Genomic DNA, 17,999 nt, shown 5'->3' with positions numbered 1-17,999 from the left:
GAGAGAGAGAGAGAGAGAGGAGCCAAGGGAGAGAGGCGAAGTAGGCCAGCATGAATATAAAATCAACCCTGCCAGGCAATGATGTGGGCTACAAGAAGGAAGGGAGCTGTGTGTGTATTTTTTTGTGTGTATGTGTGTGCTGGTGTGTATGTATGTGCTGCCAGAGAAAATGTGCAGATGAAGGTGTAGGAGACTAAAGCAAAGGGTTTGTAGGAACACTCATTTATCAACTCTCTGGGATGTTGGGGGCACACACTCACCAGCACACAAACACCAGGTAATTCAAACAAAGCAGCTTGTTATAATGTGAAGATTAGTGCATTGTAGGGGTGCCAGAATGAAACACACACACACACACACACACACACACACACACGCAAGCAGATGCACTCATAGCAACAAAACCATGTTTCAACAGTGTTTTTGATCCATATGAAGATTCTATAGAAATGACACCCACAAACTCCCCCCCTTCCCCCCAGCCGCCCACCACACACACACACACACAGATTTTAGAAGGAAAAAAAACACACAAAAGCACCAGACACAATAGCATGAACCAGTCAGACACAATAGTGTGGAAACAAAGAGCATAGCGAAAGAAAAAAAAAAAAGAATAATTCATAACGCTTCCTGTAGCCCTGTATATGAATATGAGTGGAGAAATGAATAATTTATTATGGCCTGTAAAATAACAGAAAATTAATCAAATGATGCTTTGATAACAAATGTATAGTTTTAGTTATGCATTGAGTGAAAATAACAATAACCAGCTGGTTACAGTTCACACATGCAAAGAGACTGCAGAGAGTCTCTGGTTCATATGGTTCATATATTGATGAGTGCTTTGAGTGCTCACTGTTAGACAAAGCAGTTATTTTGGGCTCTAACATTCTCGTTTTATTTCTTTTTGCATTGTAAATCATTGATAGAGCTCAATATTTTTTAGATTTTTATTTTTGTTTTTGATTCAAATAACAATCTAGGACTGTATCCTCATTCATTTTGGATATATTAACCCTGGAGAAATAGGACAAAAACATTAATATTACAAAAGGTCCAGGTGAGAATCACTTGCCGGTCACAATGTTTCCCCATTAATATTATTTTTTGATGACAGGGATGCTGGTTCAATTGCAGCATGATTGAAAACTTGAACCCCACATTTTTCTTCACTTTCTATTGGTTGAAATGTATTCTGATCAGACCCCCAGAGGACGAGAGAAGGCTAGATCTAGCTCAAACATATCTAAAGATATCCAGATATTTAACAGTGATTCAATTTATAGTTCAGTAGTTGGCAATGAGTACACTCTTTGCATGTGAAATTCATGTTTAATTCATAATATCTCTTGTAGCAGAACCACATAATTTAACAGATTTCTGACATGACGATGACAATTTTTGTGTCAATGCAAACTGAATTGTTACAGCACTATTGGAAAGGACCCTGTCAAAGTAATAACAATACAATATAGTATATTTATACAGCAGCGACTTTACTACTAAGTTGTACGATTAATTCCTGTCACTTTCTTCCAAAATGACAAATGAGCAAGAATCGTGGACATAAAATACTTAAAAATTCAAATATCCCTACTCATCTCCACTCCTTCTACACAGCATCTCCTTTTCTCAATTGGCCCAGTTCTAAGTGCTCTTCAACTCTACACTCACACAACAGAGCCACAGTAGGTAAGAAGAGATAGCAAATATATGGTTAACAGCAAATAGTCCCCCTCCGGCCTTTCTTAGATCGAAATGTGGCAAAGATGAGTGGAAAGAGACAGTGAGTGGAAACAAGAAACCAGAGAGGAATTGCACTGCAGACAGCTCCATTACCTCCTCACAATAGGGATCATCCACATTCATCCACCAGCCGCTTCACCCAACCAGGGAGTCAGGGAGTCAGGGAGCGAAGGACAAGATTACACCGGAGGGTTAGGGAGATGGATGTGCTTAGAGGAGATAAAGAATGGAGAGATATAGGAAGCGATGGTGAAGTAACAAAAGGTGTCGTTAAGCAAGGATGGGACTTTTTTTCCTCCCCATTCCCAGAAGGTGTCCTCACCCCAAATCTGACACGGCTTATCCCCGGAAAAATCCCAGCATCTGGAAATAACAGCCCACAAAGGATGAGGAGGAATTTAGAGAAGTAGAGCGGGATTGAGGTGCTCTAAGACACGGAGAGGTGAACGCTTTAGCCTCGATTGCTTAACACCTCATACTTCCGCACACATACAAATCAGACCGGTAAGAATCAGACACAAATCGTGTTATAATTTAAGCCAAAAGTATGAAAAGGAAATTATAACGAAACCAGAAAGAATCAGCATCACACCTTAAAACGATTCATTTGGCTCTGAAGCAGATCATTATGGAGAAGCTTTCTTGTAAGAGGATTTGGGAGCGACAAGGTTTGTCGTTTAAGGGGCAACTTAACATTTAGACTTTTAATGGGTTATTTTTTTTCTTTCCCCAGATATCTATGGAAGTGGAAATGGTTTCCAGATTTGTCTGGCATGCCTCGGAGCGTGGAAGCTACTAACTGCGGCCCTCGCTTTCACAGAGGGACGCTAACCATGCTAACAAGCCAGTAGAGGCTAATCCCACAATGTGACAAGAGACTGATGATGAAAAATGGCCAATTAAAACTCAAAATGTCAAGGAATCTCTAACAGACTCTGCGCTATATACAAAAAGTGTGCAAGCTCTTCCATTTACTCAGGTCCATGGCACTCCTGCTGTATGTCACTCCTCTATTACCAGGAACAGAGGTGACGGGAGAGCAGTGATACGCATGGCGTGATGAGGCTCCACAGGGGGGCTGGAACTCATCAGACCCCCACAGAACGCCATACAGCTGGACCTATGTTATGAGCACCTGAAGGACAATTACAGACTTTTTCAGTTTTCTCCTCTGAAACTCTCTGAATCCTCCTCATCAATTCACTCCCTTCAGTTTACCACCTTCCTCCCTTCTATCACTCTTTCCAGTAAAGATGAGCATCCTCCCCGCATCCTCTTTTTCCACCTCTCTCTCATGGTCTCTACGGCTCACGCAGGGGTCAAGACAACCCAGCTGTGTGATAGATCGCAAAGTCATTCCTGACCTTGCAGTGGAAGCCACACCCTCTATCCTCCACCTCTTCCACAGCATGTATGCATGCGTGTGTATACGTGTGTGTATGTGGGAGAGAGAGAGAGAGAAACAGGCATGGAGTGTGTTTATGTAGTTGAAGTGGTAGGTCACCCCATATAATAACATTTAGAATTGTTTTTGTGCTCCTCGGGTCAGCTCAGGCACAGTTGCCACCGTGAGCTAACGTTGCTCACTGGCTGTAGCCCCCAGGCGCAAACAGACTAAGCTCCTCTGCAGCATTACAGCAGCTAATCTTTCCCAAAATAAACCCCAACATCATCGCACAGAGGCCGGCCAAGCACTTGGTGAAGACAAGCAAAATGTGCATCCCCTTTTGACACATTTGTGTTGAAATTTCAGCAATTCTTCAGACAATTTTCTTCTCTTGCTGCAGCATTAGCCTGAGGCTAATGTCGACTGTCGATTAGTTTATCGACAGGTTAAATAATCGGCATCTATAATTGTTTAAGTCAATCCAATCCAATACTAGCAGTACAGACAAACTGGTCAAATATGGCCACCTCGACTAGCCTCTAACTATTTTACACTTTCTGCTACTGAATCAGATTTCACATGAAATCAGTTGAGCCAACACTGACTGGACGGAAACCAGGAAGAAGGCCCTGCAACACAAAACCCATGAACGATGTTCATCAAAATGCATGAAAAGCAACACAAGGACATGATGATGAAACAAGCACATCCTCTTTGCATAATGGCAGTTATTAGAGAAGAGGTACCAGTTTCAGAAACACTGATAGCAGAGCTAGGTGTGACACAGAGCCTCTCATCTTTACAATAGTCTCATTAGACGATGGTTATATTACAAAGCCACCCCCACAATTTCCTTGACAATAAAATAGTGACACAGTAAATTGCATCTTTAATTGCGTGCTACAGCCACAGAAACTGCTAAGCCTAAGCTTAAAAACCTAAAAAGAATATGTTAGAAAACTGCTCATTTACCATTAACATCTACTGTATTCATGAAAAAGTCCATCAAACATCATTTTTTCTGCACAAACAACTGAGGGATTTTTTGTTGTTTTTGACAGTGTGAGCACATGATGACGCACTGTTATTCCCTCCATCACCATGCAAGCAGATTACAGGGCTGCAGGGAAATAGTTACCCTCTGCCCTGAGTGTGCAGCCACAGGGCAAACTTGGGAAGCAGTTAAATTAAACTGAATTTTGTAGCGTTTAAAGCCACCTTAGGGCAAAGTAAGATGTCACATAATATGTTTTGAAATTGTTTGACCTCTTGCTTTAGAAATCTGCACGGCATAAATCAGCACGCCAGTGTCACTGCAGTTCAGACAGAGGGTCAGCAGTGTTGAACACATGACAAAACATAGAAAGGTTTTTTTAATGCCTTCCTCATCTTCATTTGTTGTTTTGTTTGGTTGTTTATCCTTCAGAAAACAGTAATATCAATCAGTTGCTACCTCACGTGTGCAAATGAAAGTGCCGCTGCGTGTCTGCATTTGTGTCTGAATGTCAACATCACAGTGTGCGTGTGGGTTTTTTGGGTGTTTTTCTTGTGTGTGTCAGATTCAGCGTGTTGTGCTGACTCTGCTGGCTGTGGACTCGGTATCAGGTGACCTTGGTGATTGTGGAGTGTGTGGACAAGAATAATGAGACGTTTGCTAACAGAGACTCAACGGGACCCACTAAAGGGGCTCAGGTGGGGATTGACACTGCCAGAAGATACTGCATTCGACCAAGGAGGAAGGTGAAAGAGGGAATGAAAAGTGAAGAACTGGCAGGAAGACCAACAGCGAGCCGGAGTGAGTGTCACCAATCTTTTTTCACGCCAGACAAACACATCTTTTTCATCCCAAAAAAAAGCATCACAACTAGATAAAGCTGTCTATAAATAAGCTGGTGCCATACGCATGCAAGACTGACAGTACTGCCTGTAAATAACGCTCAATATTTCAAATAAAGGAAAGATGTGACAGTACAGTTCGGGCAGATAGATCACGTCAACCCTCTTCGTTCCTTCAACAAACATTCCTCCTCACCTGGCTTCCCCCCCAATATCCAACATCACAATATGTCAAACAAGTAACCACAGCATGGGCTGGAAGTGGATGACCATTAACAAGAAGAATTTGAGCTTTCAATCCACAGAACCACCAGTGCAGAGACAGAAAAGAAAGCACTGCCCTCTAAAAGGATGACACAACCAGTAAATGGGTCCATCATAACACCATAAAGTGTCCCGTCCTGTAGAGTGTCATTCATAATAGTGCCCCCCCAACCTTTTCGGCCTATGACGACACAAAAAAGGCCAGTTGAATATGTGTCTATGGGTTATGAAAAGCTTGACCAAAATGAAGAGTTGTTGCCCTGTTTTATCTGAATCCTTTTTAAAGGCCCATTGTGTAGAATTTAGTGGATGCAGATTGAACTCCCTCACTTCACCCTCCCCTTTGAAGCGTGAAGTAGAAATTACAGTGGTAGCAAAATACACAAAAACCTTGAAAGGCCCAATTAAGAGACAGTGTTTGGTTTGTCTATTCTGGGCTTCTGTACAAACATGACAGTTCAACATGGCAGCCTTTGCAGAAGAGGACCTGTACCCTCTGCATAGAAAACACAACGATTCTTATTTTCAGGTAATTATACACTAATTAAAACATTCCTGTGAATGTTATAATCCATTTCTACCAATAGATCCTCCTAAATGTTACACTGGACCCACAGATTTATCTCGCAACCACTACATCCAGGCTTGACAAGCGTCCGTATACTTCGATTTACAGACTGGTGACAAATTAAAAGGGAAAAAAACAAAACATAACAAAAGCAGATGCTTCCATGGCAGACTCACTGCAGACAACCACCAGATCATAACCCAATTGATCGCCTATGGGAGATTTTGGAGTAACATGCTTTCCACCACCATCATCAAAACACTAAATGAGGGAATATCTTTAGGGAAAATGATTTTCATCCCTCCAGGACATACACCTGATATTTTTCCTTTCATTTGTGACCAAACTCTACCTAAAACCATGCTTATTCGCTGATGCTCCCACTAAAATGTATCCGTGCTATTGTCCGACTTTCTCAGTTAATCAACCCTCTTTAGCTTGTTATTGTTTACAGAATTCCAGAAAAATATCAGCACATAACAGGAGACAGACAGACAGACAAACAAAGAATGAGCGTGAGAGATGGAGAGAAATGCTGTGGCAGAGTACTGTGACAGAAGTCCGGAAGTGGAAAGCAACACCAGGTGGTCGAGCGTCTGGAGGCAGGCAGTCAAAGAGCAGTGTTGCCTTGACAACTGTGATGCCTTGTTGATGATAATAGCTGAGCACCTCGCCGCCAGCAGCCCCCACACACACAGTGTACGTGTTTCTATATATATATGTGTGCACTGCGTGTACTGTGGACTTTTATTTAAAAACACTATTATTACATTATTATGAACAATAACAAGCCTTATGTTCTCGGCTACACAGGCAGCAGTGCTGATAAACTGATTCTGCTCTGTTGTTTTGTCACTGTATCAGCATCAGTACAGCCAGCATTCTGGGCCCCAGGTTGATTTTTATTGTCTTCTCGCTCCTTTTCTTCTCTTTCTTTCTAGAGACACTACAGTTCATCACTCGCCAAAGGGCCAGCAACGTGCCGTATAGAACAGGGAGCATATCTGATCCAGCTGACAAGCCATCTGTTCACCCAAGCCGCAGTGGGAGCTGATCAATACGGCCACGGTGGACGGAGAATGTGGCTGCTGTGGTCTCCCACATTGACTGGAATAATGGATCAGCTTTTGGGTCACAGTGGACTCATTGTACCAGCAGCATGACCGCTGAGGTTCCTGCCTCCACACCTCTTTGTTTCAACTCTTTTAATTAAGGAGCTGGGCAACAGAATTCCCTAACAGGCTTAGCTATTGGCAGCCTCGCAACCAGAACTGATTGTTCAATTCAGGATTTAGCAAGTAAAGCTTTGTATGGCTAACACATACTGCTGTAATTTGTCAGGCTGTTTGGCCTCTGTGTGTTAATGCATCAGACCAACATTCATAAATAAGGAGTAAGGCCTTAATGCAGGTATTTATGTAAAATAGAGTAGATTTCAGTTGAACGCTCTGATGAGCTTTCACTGATCTGATGTGGACCAATCCAAAGTCCTTTCCTCTTCCACTGCATCAGCTGGTGATTTCTGAGCACATAGCCACTGCAGCATCCTACCACCTCATCCTCCTCCTCCTCCACTCTCTCTCTTCTCCTCCCCCACCCTCCCTCAACCCCTTCTCCTCCTCCTCCTCCTCTCCACCTGCTTTTAAATGCATGGCGTTGCCCTGCCAGGCCAGTCTATGCAGGCAGCATCCCTCCTCTCAGCCCCTCCAGAGTGAAGGAGGAGGCAGTGGAACAGGATGGATGGATGGTTATCAGCCTGTGCAGCTGTTGTAAAGGGAAGGAGACAAGGTCGGAGTGAGCCAGCAAAACCCCCCCCCTTGCTCTTCCATGTAGTACCAATAATCGATTGGAAGATGAGAGGCGACCTGAATCAGGACGGCTCACCGGTCTGACTGAGAGGAAAATGGTTTAGCCCAGCTGTAGGCTGTCCTGCTCCAAGCATCCAGTGAGTAAATAGGCCACTGGCTACACAGAACCCTGAAATAGTCAACCTCCAGAAAGCACTGCACTGAAATCAGGTTATAAATTATGTCTACATTATTCTACTTCTTCCTCAGAAGAAAATGAATAATGATCACAACCCCTCTTTTCATGGCAGATATGTAATATCATGCAGCACACGCCATCGCCTGATGCATGGAGGAGGGAAAACAGCCTGGCAGCATCCAATACACAGGTCCTATATCCTCCTAACGCATTAGTCTTCCAGACCCACGTCTGCTGTACATTTCGCTCATCTGTTTCGTAACGGGAAACACCAGTCATGTCAAAAGCCCCCAGCTGGATTAAATCTTCTCATGTGTAGGGGTAGGCCCAGCATCTCCGACACAACCTCCGATGAGAGGGGGGGGGGGATGAGGAGGGGAGGTGGCACTGTATATCTGATCCATAAATAAAAGAATCGCTGTTGGAAGCACACAGCAATATGAACCACTAACCGCTTCACAGCTACCTATACATCACTCCTTTGCGCACACGGGATGCAGGGCCCTGCCTCCAACAATAGGCCTATGCATACATTTGAGCCATTCTCATACACACACGTATATGTCGGTGGATAGCATAATGCTAGTCGGCCTTTGTCCATGTTTGGATTGATTTAGTTTCAGTTCTCGACAGACAGTGCACGCTTGCATGATTTGGCTCTTTAGGAAAAACCGAATTCATTCCGTTTGGGTTTTCTCGGTGTTGTGCGCAACATTGTGACCATTCGCCGTTTGGTAGCTACAACCTGCCTATGCATCACTTCAGGGTACATATCGGGGTCAGGAGAATAGCCTGCATACACTATCCCCCTCCATCCACTAGAGTTGGACTGCAAACCTCTTTTTTTCCTTGTTGCGCCGCAAACGGGTCATTTAGTCAACAATGGCTGGTGATTATACCCTCCATGCCTTGGCGGGGTCACATGTTTCATTCAGCTCCTCTAGGCTTTACAATAATACAGCGTCAGGGATTTTTTTTCTTTTTAATTCCCCCAGCATACAGCCCTCATATGTGCTCCTTTTTTTTATCCGCAGAAAGAGAAAACCCCCACATCCATCCTCCGAACAAACAAATGACATCATCCTCTGAAAGCCACACTACCATGGGAGTGAGGCATCGTAAATAAAACATAGCGGGTTAGGGCTCTGTGGTTCTACTGTGCTCTATGGCTGCCTTTTATCTGTGTTTTCTAACACTTGATCCTGCTTCCACTCACCAGGTTCAGCACCGTCTCCACGATGTCCCTGTTGCTAACCTCCCCGACCTGGATCAGGCCCACCAGCACGGCGAATTTCATCTGGATATTCCTGATCGGGACAGCGGGGTTGATCACCCCGGCCGGGAGGACCATAGAGCCGGCTGCAGACACCATCCTTTCCCCGGTGGCGCTGGAGCCAGCGGCCGCGGCGACCTGCTGCTGCGGCGGTGGCTGCGCGGAGGAGCCCGGCGGCGGATGAGAGTCTCGGTCTGTGTCCGTGAGCGAAGAAGCAGAGCCCGGTGGTGCTGAAACCGGCTTCTCGCTCGACATTTCCCCTTGGAAACAGGGAGGAGAGGAGCGGTCGCCGCTGTCTCTCACACCTGCTCTACAAGCTGCGTCGGGTGCCGCACAAAAACCATCCACTGCGCAGGAAAGAAAAAAAAACAACAAGTTAGAGCGGGGTTTTAAAAATCATCTGAAATCTCCCTAACCTCCTGAAAATGTGTAGGGATTCATAAGGCTGGAAAAAAAAGGGATGAAGGTTTGACAGAATGGTAGCCTACGCTTCTCCTCTCTCTCTCTCTCTCTCTGTCTCCCTCTGTCTCTCTCTCTCTCTCATTGGCAGGTTGCAGTCAGTGCGGTCGTCGAGAAGGGAACGCCATGTTGACGCCCCCTGTCTGCGGCAGCGCGCATCTAGCCACGCATGCGCACTTGGGGGTATTTTTTTGGTAGGGTGCTGAAGCAGAATAACATGGAGCCATCCATGCATGGGTTCATACAGAGCACAGCAGCAGCTAAACAACTGGGTGTTTTTTTGTTGTTTTTTTAAACTTGTTATTGTGTGTGCATGTGTCTTTAATATTTAATGGATTTGGGTGTGTAAATGTGAAATACCGAAGAAGAGCTGGATAATATAGCAATAAATATTGGTGGGTATATTGTTGGTCCAGTTCTGGGGCAATTCAAAACGAGTCCATGTGTTTTAGAGAGTCTGGCCTCCAGACGGAGGCTGTTTATATATTCAGAAGCCATCAATCTGTCCCACTTATTGCTGTCCCCTGTTTAACTCAGGTGCCTTTGTTTCCTCATTAAGCATCACACAATTGCTCTCCTGACACTCATTTCTTCTTGTATGATTTTTCTCACTTCCCCTCTTTCTCCAAAGTCCTCACTGCACCTTTCCTGCAATCATTTTCACTTATTTCACACACCTTCTTACCTCACCACCTCTTTTTTATCCTCCTCATCTCACCTGCATCTCTTTCCTATTTCTTAAAGACCCAAAAATAGAACATATTACCCTAATATTATGCAGAATTTCTTTGTATGGCAGGAAAAAGGCAACACACCCTCAGGCTGACAGCCAGCAGCACACTTGCACATACAGTATGTATGTAAATTGTGTTGTATTCAGTGGGGGAATGTAATTAAGTACTTTCACTCTTGTCTTGTACTTTATAAATAAATTTGAGGTACTTGTACTCTTTCCATTTCATGTAAGCTTGTACTTTTACTCAACTACATCTCAGAGGTAGCTCTAGTTACTTTACAATTCACAATTTTTCATACCCTTCCTGTCCGTTGAAAGCCAAACATCTCCAAATTTGGTGATTTCTGAATTTTAACGTTTGTGATAAAGTATTCACTGTTCCTTAATGGGTTTAGAAAGTTCTCCTACTTCTTAAGGTACATAAACTATTTAAAAACCCTCTTGGAATAGCTGGAAAATGCATTGTCACGAAGCTGAAAACAAGGCTCTATCTGAGTTGGCTTTTTGGAGATACGTGGTTCTCAAAGGACAGCGACACTACAAACAAACATATAATGATCTTATAGAATATGATGAATGGCTGTAGATTAAACTACCAACATACATTTGTGAAAATTAGCTTAACTTTAAATAACTACAGCACTACAGTACTACAGTAATATTAATCCAAAAACATTATTTATAATAGTAGAACACCAATTTTTTTGCAGAATGAGTACATTTATACGTAAAGAACATTACATACATACTTTAACAAGTACATAAAAGTAAGGTTTTGAAAACAGCAAAGGACCTGAATACTTGGTCCACCACTGGTTGTACAATTAAGGATCTATGGTTGCAAGTAGCTTCTATGAAATCAGTCTAGATGATGCTATAATGCTGTGCAGGCTTAATTGTGTTTTTTCTTTTAAATGTTTTGAAGCCATGATCTCATTTGAGTCTCGTTGTGCACAGACAAGTTCAGCCAGTGTCTCTCATACACACACACACACACACACACACACACACTCACACCCCTACAGTATCCTCTGGTGGCTACTGGTTCACTACCTGTATGCATACATAAGCCTGTTTCACACTTCATGTGTTCTTCCAACAGGGCACATCTGCTGGGTAGGATTTCCATTAGCAAGGTGGCTATAGAGGCTGATTCGTCACTCTGTCTGTGCATGTCTGTTCATGTGTGTGTGTGTGTGTGTTCATGTGAGTTTATTTTTATGTAGGCGTTGATGGCAATCGCTCCAATGTCTCGCTACTCTTTTTCTTTGAGATGCTGACCGTTGACAGAAGGGATGACGTGTGGGTGACATGGGAGTAACATTGTCTGGCTGAATGTGCGTGTGTGTGTTTCACATTTAGCGCACGTGCATGTACGCACTTGAGATCATTAGAGAGTTTTACAGATGAGCAGAGGCCATCTTTTTTTTCCCCTCAACCCAATCTTCAGCACAAAGGAAATGAAGGAGACAATCACACACACACACACTCAAACGTACACTCACACACAACGCCTGCATCTGTTACACACTTCCCTCACACTCAGAGAAGTAATTTCTCAAACTAACACATGCTATCTTGCTCTTGGATGTGCACACACTTGGGTTCACACGCACTCACGCACGCACGCGCACACACACACACACACTCACACACACAACCACAATAGCAGGCTCTCTCTCACGCACAAACACACTCCTCTTTGTTTTCAGACAAAGGCTTGCTTCTGCAGCTTTGTCATGATTCCACAAAAGACTCCTTTAGCAGAAAAAGAGGTCTTAACCGGGATCTGGTTGGTGATTGGGTAAAAAAAAGCACTGACATTGTTCTCCTTCTCTTTCCTTCCCTCTCTCTCTCTCTCTCTCTGATCTGTCCTCCACCTCATCTCTCTCATTCCCCTTCCTCACCTCCAGTAGAAATGCAGTACTTGCGGGCAGGCAGTCATTTACCTCTCTGTTTCCAGTGTACCTTTGTAGAGATGTGTGGAGGTAGTGCCAGTGTCTTGTGTGGGCTGATGATCAGAGTGCTGCAGCTTCAGAGGGGATGGGGACTCAGTGAGGATCAGGCAGACAGAGAGAGCAGCAGAGGTGACGTCTGTCAGAAAGGGTTTGATCAGAGCATATTGAAAAAAAATTTGTTTGTTTTCTTGGCATTTATTCTCTATGTAGTGGTTGTGGTTAGATTTGGTTTGACACTTATCTACTGTGAGCTGTTATCATTTAAAATGGTGATAAAGCAGTAAAGGCCTTGACAATAATGGCGCCACACAAAATAACAGAATAAAGATTTGTGAGGTTTTTAGATTTGTCGTATTCTGCTTCCCAATCGGCTATTAGGTATAACTGAAAAGTAGACATATATGTATAAAGAGCTGACCTTAGACAGTGATAATATCACAGGTAATAACTTCCTGTTTTCACAGACGAAGTGAGTCATCATCAAGATTGTGTGTGTGAGTGTGCATCCACATACACTCCTGTGTGTCTGTCCAGTTCTGTGTGTGTGTGTGTGTGTATAAGAGAGAGCGATAGAGATAGTGATGGGAGACAGAGCACAACACAGCAGCTTGCTGTCTCTTTACATCCAATTGATCAATGATTTTTTTTTTCTGTCGTTAACTGTGTCAGTTTCTGAATAATTTTTCTCTGTTTATAATTGTTTTTCAAACAAATACAGCTGTGCAGACATATTGTGGTTATCATATTGCTATTATGGTTCTCAACAAGGTGATAATTTATAATAATTTCTTATTTTTTGGGACATATCTGTCCTAATTGGGCACAAATCAAGAAAATGACATTCTTGAAAACTATTTGAAGATTAACTTAAAAACATGTGTAAAAACTCTCCCTACTGCTTTTTTCCCCCCACTTCTTAGTTGAAAATGAGACTTAGTAACAGACTAAAAGACCTAACCCAACTCTGAGCCCATTAGATAAGATTTTCTTATTGGCTCTTTCACTTAGATCCTCTGCAATCTGGGGACCAAATACTTTGAACAAGCAGGTCGTATTCCCTGTTGCATTCACTCAGTGGCTCTAATACTGGTGGAATTGCAGAAGACAATCCTCAAAAGGACACCACAAAGTAGCTTAATAAAGTTGTAAAGATAAAGATAAAGCGGGCCTGTTGATCAGTCTGAAGGAAAGAGCTGAAGGAAAAATGTCATCCTGCGGAAATCTCATAAACTCAATATTGGTCATTGTCGTATTCTAAGGATTACACTCTCCTCCATGAGTTAAGGAGATTAGACCATCTTTTCTCTTATGAATCCATTTAAAATCCCTCTGGACTCAAAAGTATGCAGTGATGGAAGTTTAAAGAAGCCTCTTTTGTCTGAGTCAAGGAAGAATTGCTATTTTGGAGATGAAGAACAAAATGTTCCAATAGCAAATATTTTTAAACATATTCTTCTGTGTAAGTTATATCTCAGTTCCTTATTTCCATTATTCAAATGGAGAGACATTGGTTTGTGGTAACACTCTCTTTGGTCTGGAAAGCTGCCACCAGGGATGAAGGATCCAGTTCTTTGACAGGGGTCACAACCTGGGATCAAGGACTCAGCTCTTTGACTGGGCTTGGACGTGTGGCTCTTGAACTGTGATAGTGGCCATGAATAACCTAGCTGAGATGAAACAGGCATCAGTTTGATGGAAAAGCTTACGTACAGTATGTGGCCATCAAGGCTATTGAGTTAGCAAGGCCAGCTTTGAAAATGTGTACTGCACCAGACACCAGTGAACAATTCTTCAAAATTGTGAACACATCTGCTTGTTAACAGCATCTGCACTTTTGTTGTTAGTATACGTGACAACGATCCAGTACAGCTCAATCTCTTCAAACCCATGGACACTCAAACCCCTGATGAGTCAATTATTATGCGGCCAAGCATCCTTCAAACCCTCAGAACTTTATTAAAAATTCTACTCAAGGTCTCAAGATTTGCAAAGATATCAAATCCATCATGTTGAATTGTTGTGCACAACCAAATACACATCACAAACAGAATTTAGTATGTGATGGTAAAACCTTAAAGTAAAAAGCATACTGAGTTTAGACATTTTGCTCAATATAAAAGTGTGATATAGCTTTAGACTCAGTGGAATAAAGCGTACTAAACAATGTAAATGTGTTCTCTATTAAAAGATAAATTAGTAAATGAAGGGGACAGAGTTAATGCCCCCACACTAGTGTTTTCATTCATGGCCTCATAAGACCTCCTGTCAGGACCCTATGGGGGTATGTAAACACTGTATGAAGCAAAAGGTGATTGCAGTCAATTACCACATGTAGTGAAGGACAAGTCCAATCAGGTACCTGTAGGGACCTGCCAGCGACTGTCTGTCTATGCTCTATAAATGAAATAAAAATATATCAAATCTATAAAATCAAAATTAGACACAAACTTAAAGCTTAACTTAAACGTTATAGTAGTTTTTTTAAGTAATAACCATGTATCAAATTACACAAATGACAATGCAATGTAAAAGTAGGTCCCTCGTCATGATGAATTTACAGAGAATTATCACTTCAATCTGTAGCTCCGCTCGGCTTTACAAAGATCTTTACCTCATTGTTTAGCTGTGATAACTGCAACTGTTTTGGTTCACTCTCTCCGCTCTCATAGTGTCGATTTCACCTGCAGCAGGCAGCAGTTTTCATCAAATAAAGCTGAAAAAACTTTTACCATCATCATTTTTCATCTAGGTGGTTAGATGTGTCTGAGGATTCTGGAAATACCTTCACAACAATAGTAAGTGTTGTAAAACGACCTTCCGGGTATTTTCAAGATTGCTGTGTAATTATTTTTCAGAAAATCTGATGCTTCTGCTCAAATATAATAGTAATACATGAGAGGCCCACACTGGGACTAATTTGAGTTCTCCTACAAGGGTTTGCAGATGAGACACTTAGGCCAACGAGCCTGAGAAAGAATTCCAATCTTGTCATAACATCCAGTAGACCTTTTTTATGGCATACTGACTTGTCAAATACAGATGTAACATGAATAGTGGCTGCTTTTCTATTAGCTGTTCCTGTTCCAGGATCCTCATATTGTGTGTACAGGGTCACCGGTGCTCTAACAAATCAGTTTATACTGTAAATCTGCAGTAGTATTCTATGTTCACGTGTTCAGCATAGCTTTGTCATCCTTGTCTTTTCTATGGAACATTAAAGCAATGTTTATATGAGCGATCATTAACTAAATGTTTCCTGTTTAATAAAAATGCAACAGTAAACTTTCCATAATAATGGAATTTATTAAGTACTGTGGAAAACAATTCATATTACTGCTATTGTTTATGTTCACATTGTGTTAGGATAACCATAAATATTGCTGCACATGTCCAACTTTTCTTGCCATACTGATTTATATAAAAAATGGTAACATTTCTAAACCTGCAAGGCCTGAAAAGATGTCCCTGGAATGCACTTCGCTTCTGGTTTACAACAGCACCAATATTGAACTCCACGACTTGACAGTTGACATTTTCCATGCTCATACTCAACTTGTTTGCCATGAAAGTAACAAATGTGATCAAGGACGTTGGTAACGTAGATGAAATACAGCAAGCAAAGTACTTCATGTATACCCCATCTGCATGGATTTGTTTCTATTACGGCCCAACATCTGTGGATTTTTCATTCATTTAAACGTCATTTAAAACTACTAAAGCTCCAACTCTCGACCTTATGTAAATGACAGATTTCTTCTCCTTTACAACATTTACAACATGCGTCACTAATTTTTCTAATTAATTGTGCATAGTTTTGGTTATATACGCCAATATCAGGACACACACTCAAGGATACTGTACACACAACTGCCAACATGGTCTCATCAATAATTCATTCATCAGATAATTTATTCATTAATGACCTTATCATGGTTGTCTGGAATAAGACAGTGGATTAACCAGGCTCGGAGGAGATACATCTGCTTCCCCCTGTGTGTGTGTCTCTCTCTCTCTCTTTCTCTCTCTCCCTCTCTCTCTCTCTCTCTCTGCTCGGCCTCCATGATGTGACCGTGATGCAGATAAAGAGTAACAACATTAAACAGCATCCAAAGTCAATCACCACAAACATCAACTGAGGTTTTCAGATAGTGAGAATGATGATGTTAATGATTGGAGATAAGAGATGTTTTTCCCAATCCTGTTACTTTGGTCTGTGACATACAGTAAGTGAGGCTGGGTTAAGATTAACCAGCGTTGCTACATAACATACATTTATATTTGTGACATAAGGAAAATGAAACAAAAGCAAAGACAAAAACAGATTAGTTTTGTGATATCGCAAGTGATTTCATCAACAACTTTAAGGCTCAATGATATATCATCAAGTTTTAAAAAAAGTATACTCAATTATATTTTCTAAAAGAATACTAGGTTTTAATATGGCTTTAGGTCTTTTTCTGCATCCATAAATCTCACCACTGAAGTTCTTTATTAGTTAAAAGTGTATTAAAGATATGGTTGAGTGTATGCTTTTTGTGGATTTTGAGTTTCTTGTGGTGACCAAAGTATTGATTTTCAAATCACTATTAATGTTTGTAGTCCTACTAGTTAATTTTACACTGTATCACAGACTAGACACTTTCTTGTTAAGTGGAATCTTTTAAAATGAGGATTCAGTTTTACTTAACATGCATACATAAAAAAAACACCAATAACTAACAAAACATGAAAAACAATTAGGGGTGAAAAAGCCTAATTGTGATACACAGTGAGGCCTAAGCAGCTATCTGTGTTTGTGCTCTTTCTCTGAGTCATAAGGAATAACTCAGTCAATTCTGAACACACATACGTGATACACATATTTATAGATTGTGCCTTACTTACACTTCCTGGTCACATCGATGTCCATCATGAATAAACGTCCACACACCCGCTTACAAATCCCAGAAAAAAGACGCTCCTTATAGCTCCAGAACTTGCCCATGAATCATCACGTTTTAAAAGTTTTCTTCAATCAGAAAGCAATTCATTGAGAGTTGCGTGTAAGTCCATGGGTACAATGCAAACATATAGTAATAATAGATAATTTAGCTTGTTTCTAATGGTGTCAATTTGGCAAAAATATGAAATATATAAGAATATGAAATATTATCAATATTATGTAAAAATAATAAAATGTTGAAAATCTTTCACACTTCTAGACAGAAAAGTCAACCATTTAAAGTTACACCCGGGATGTAAAGATTTCTTGGACAGGTGTGGTAACTGGACATGCACTTCCTGTCTTCTCCAGAGGAGGTCACCCTGAAATGCTTTTGCAGGGTCACCCTGTGTGAAGGAGCACTGACGTTTTGATTCCCTCTGCATTTTATCTGTTCAGATGGAGAGCCAGTTATGTCAAATCAAATTACACTTTCTTTTTGCACAATCCATGTCTTCATAATCTTCAACATCTGCTCAGACCTTTGGAATAAAGTGGATTCAATTGGGGAAAGAATCAGAATCAATGTTTGTTTCACCTTGTCAGTAATCCTTTTTTCTTTTTCTTTTTTTTTTACTTTTGAGTGCAATTTGCAACATGATGTTCCTCATTTGTCAGAGCCCACAGAGTAGTGGAGCAAAGGTACACCCACAGTGCAGAGAATCATTGACATTCAGGAGCTGTAACAGTGTGCCCTACTTTCTAGATAAAATCATTGACATGTTAAATGAGGTAGAAGTTAATGAAGCAACATTTTACTCATTTCCGTGTCGGTACAAAACTAACACACACTCTGGCTCAC

The 17,999-nt window shown here is 41.6% G+C and overlaps 1 protein-coding gene across 1 annotated transcript in view; it reads right to left on the bottom strand.

Moving 5' to 3' along the window:
* nbeaa (neurobeachin a) overlaps positions 1–9,505 on the bottom strand; it is an 86,504-nt gene extending 76,999 nt beyond the window's left edge. The window contains exon 1 of the mRNA XM_035667180.1: positions 9,007–9,505. Coding sequence (XP_035523073.1) covers positions 9,007–9,318 — 312 coding nt within the window. The 5' untranslated portion in view covers positions 9,319–9,505. The remainder of the gene's footprint in view (positions 1–9,006) is intronic.
* Positions 9,506–17,999: the final 8,494 nt, after the last annotated feature.

The sequence above is a fragment of the Morone saxatilis genome, unplaced genomic scaffold (genome assembly GCF_004916995.1).
Source record: "Morone saxatilis isolate NCDOM2014 unplaced genomic scaffold, NCSU_SB_2.0 Contig20, whole genome shotgun sequence".
In the NCBI taxonomy this organism is placed as follows: domain Eukaryota; kingdom Metazoa; phylum Chordata; class Actinopteri; family Moronidae; genus Morone; species Morone saxatilis.
The sequence above is the reverse complement of the archived record's forward strand: the minus strand, read 5'-3'. Positions and strand labels throughout refer to the sequence as shown.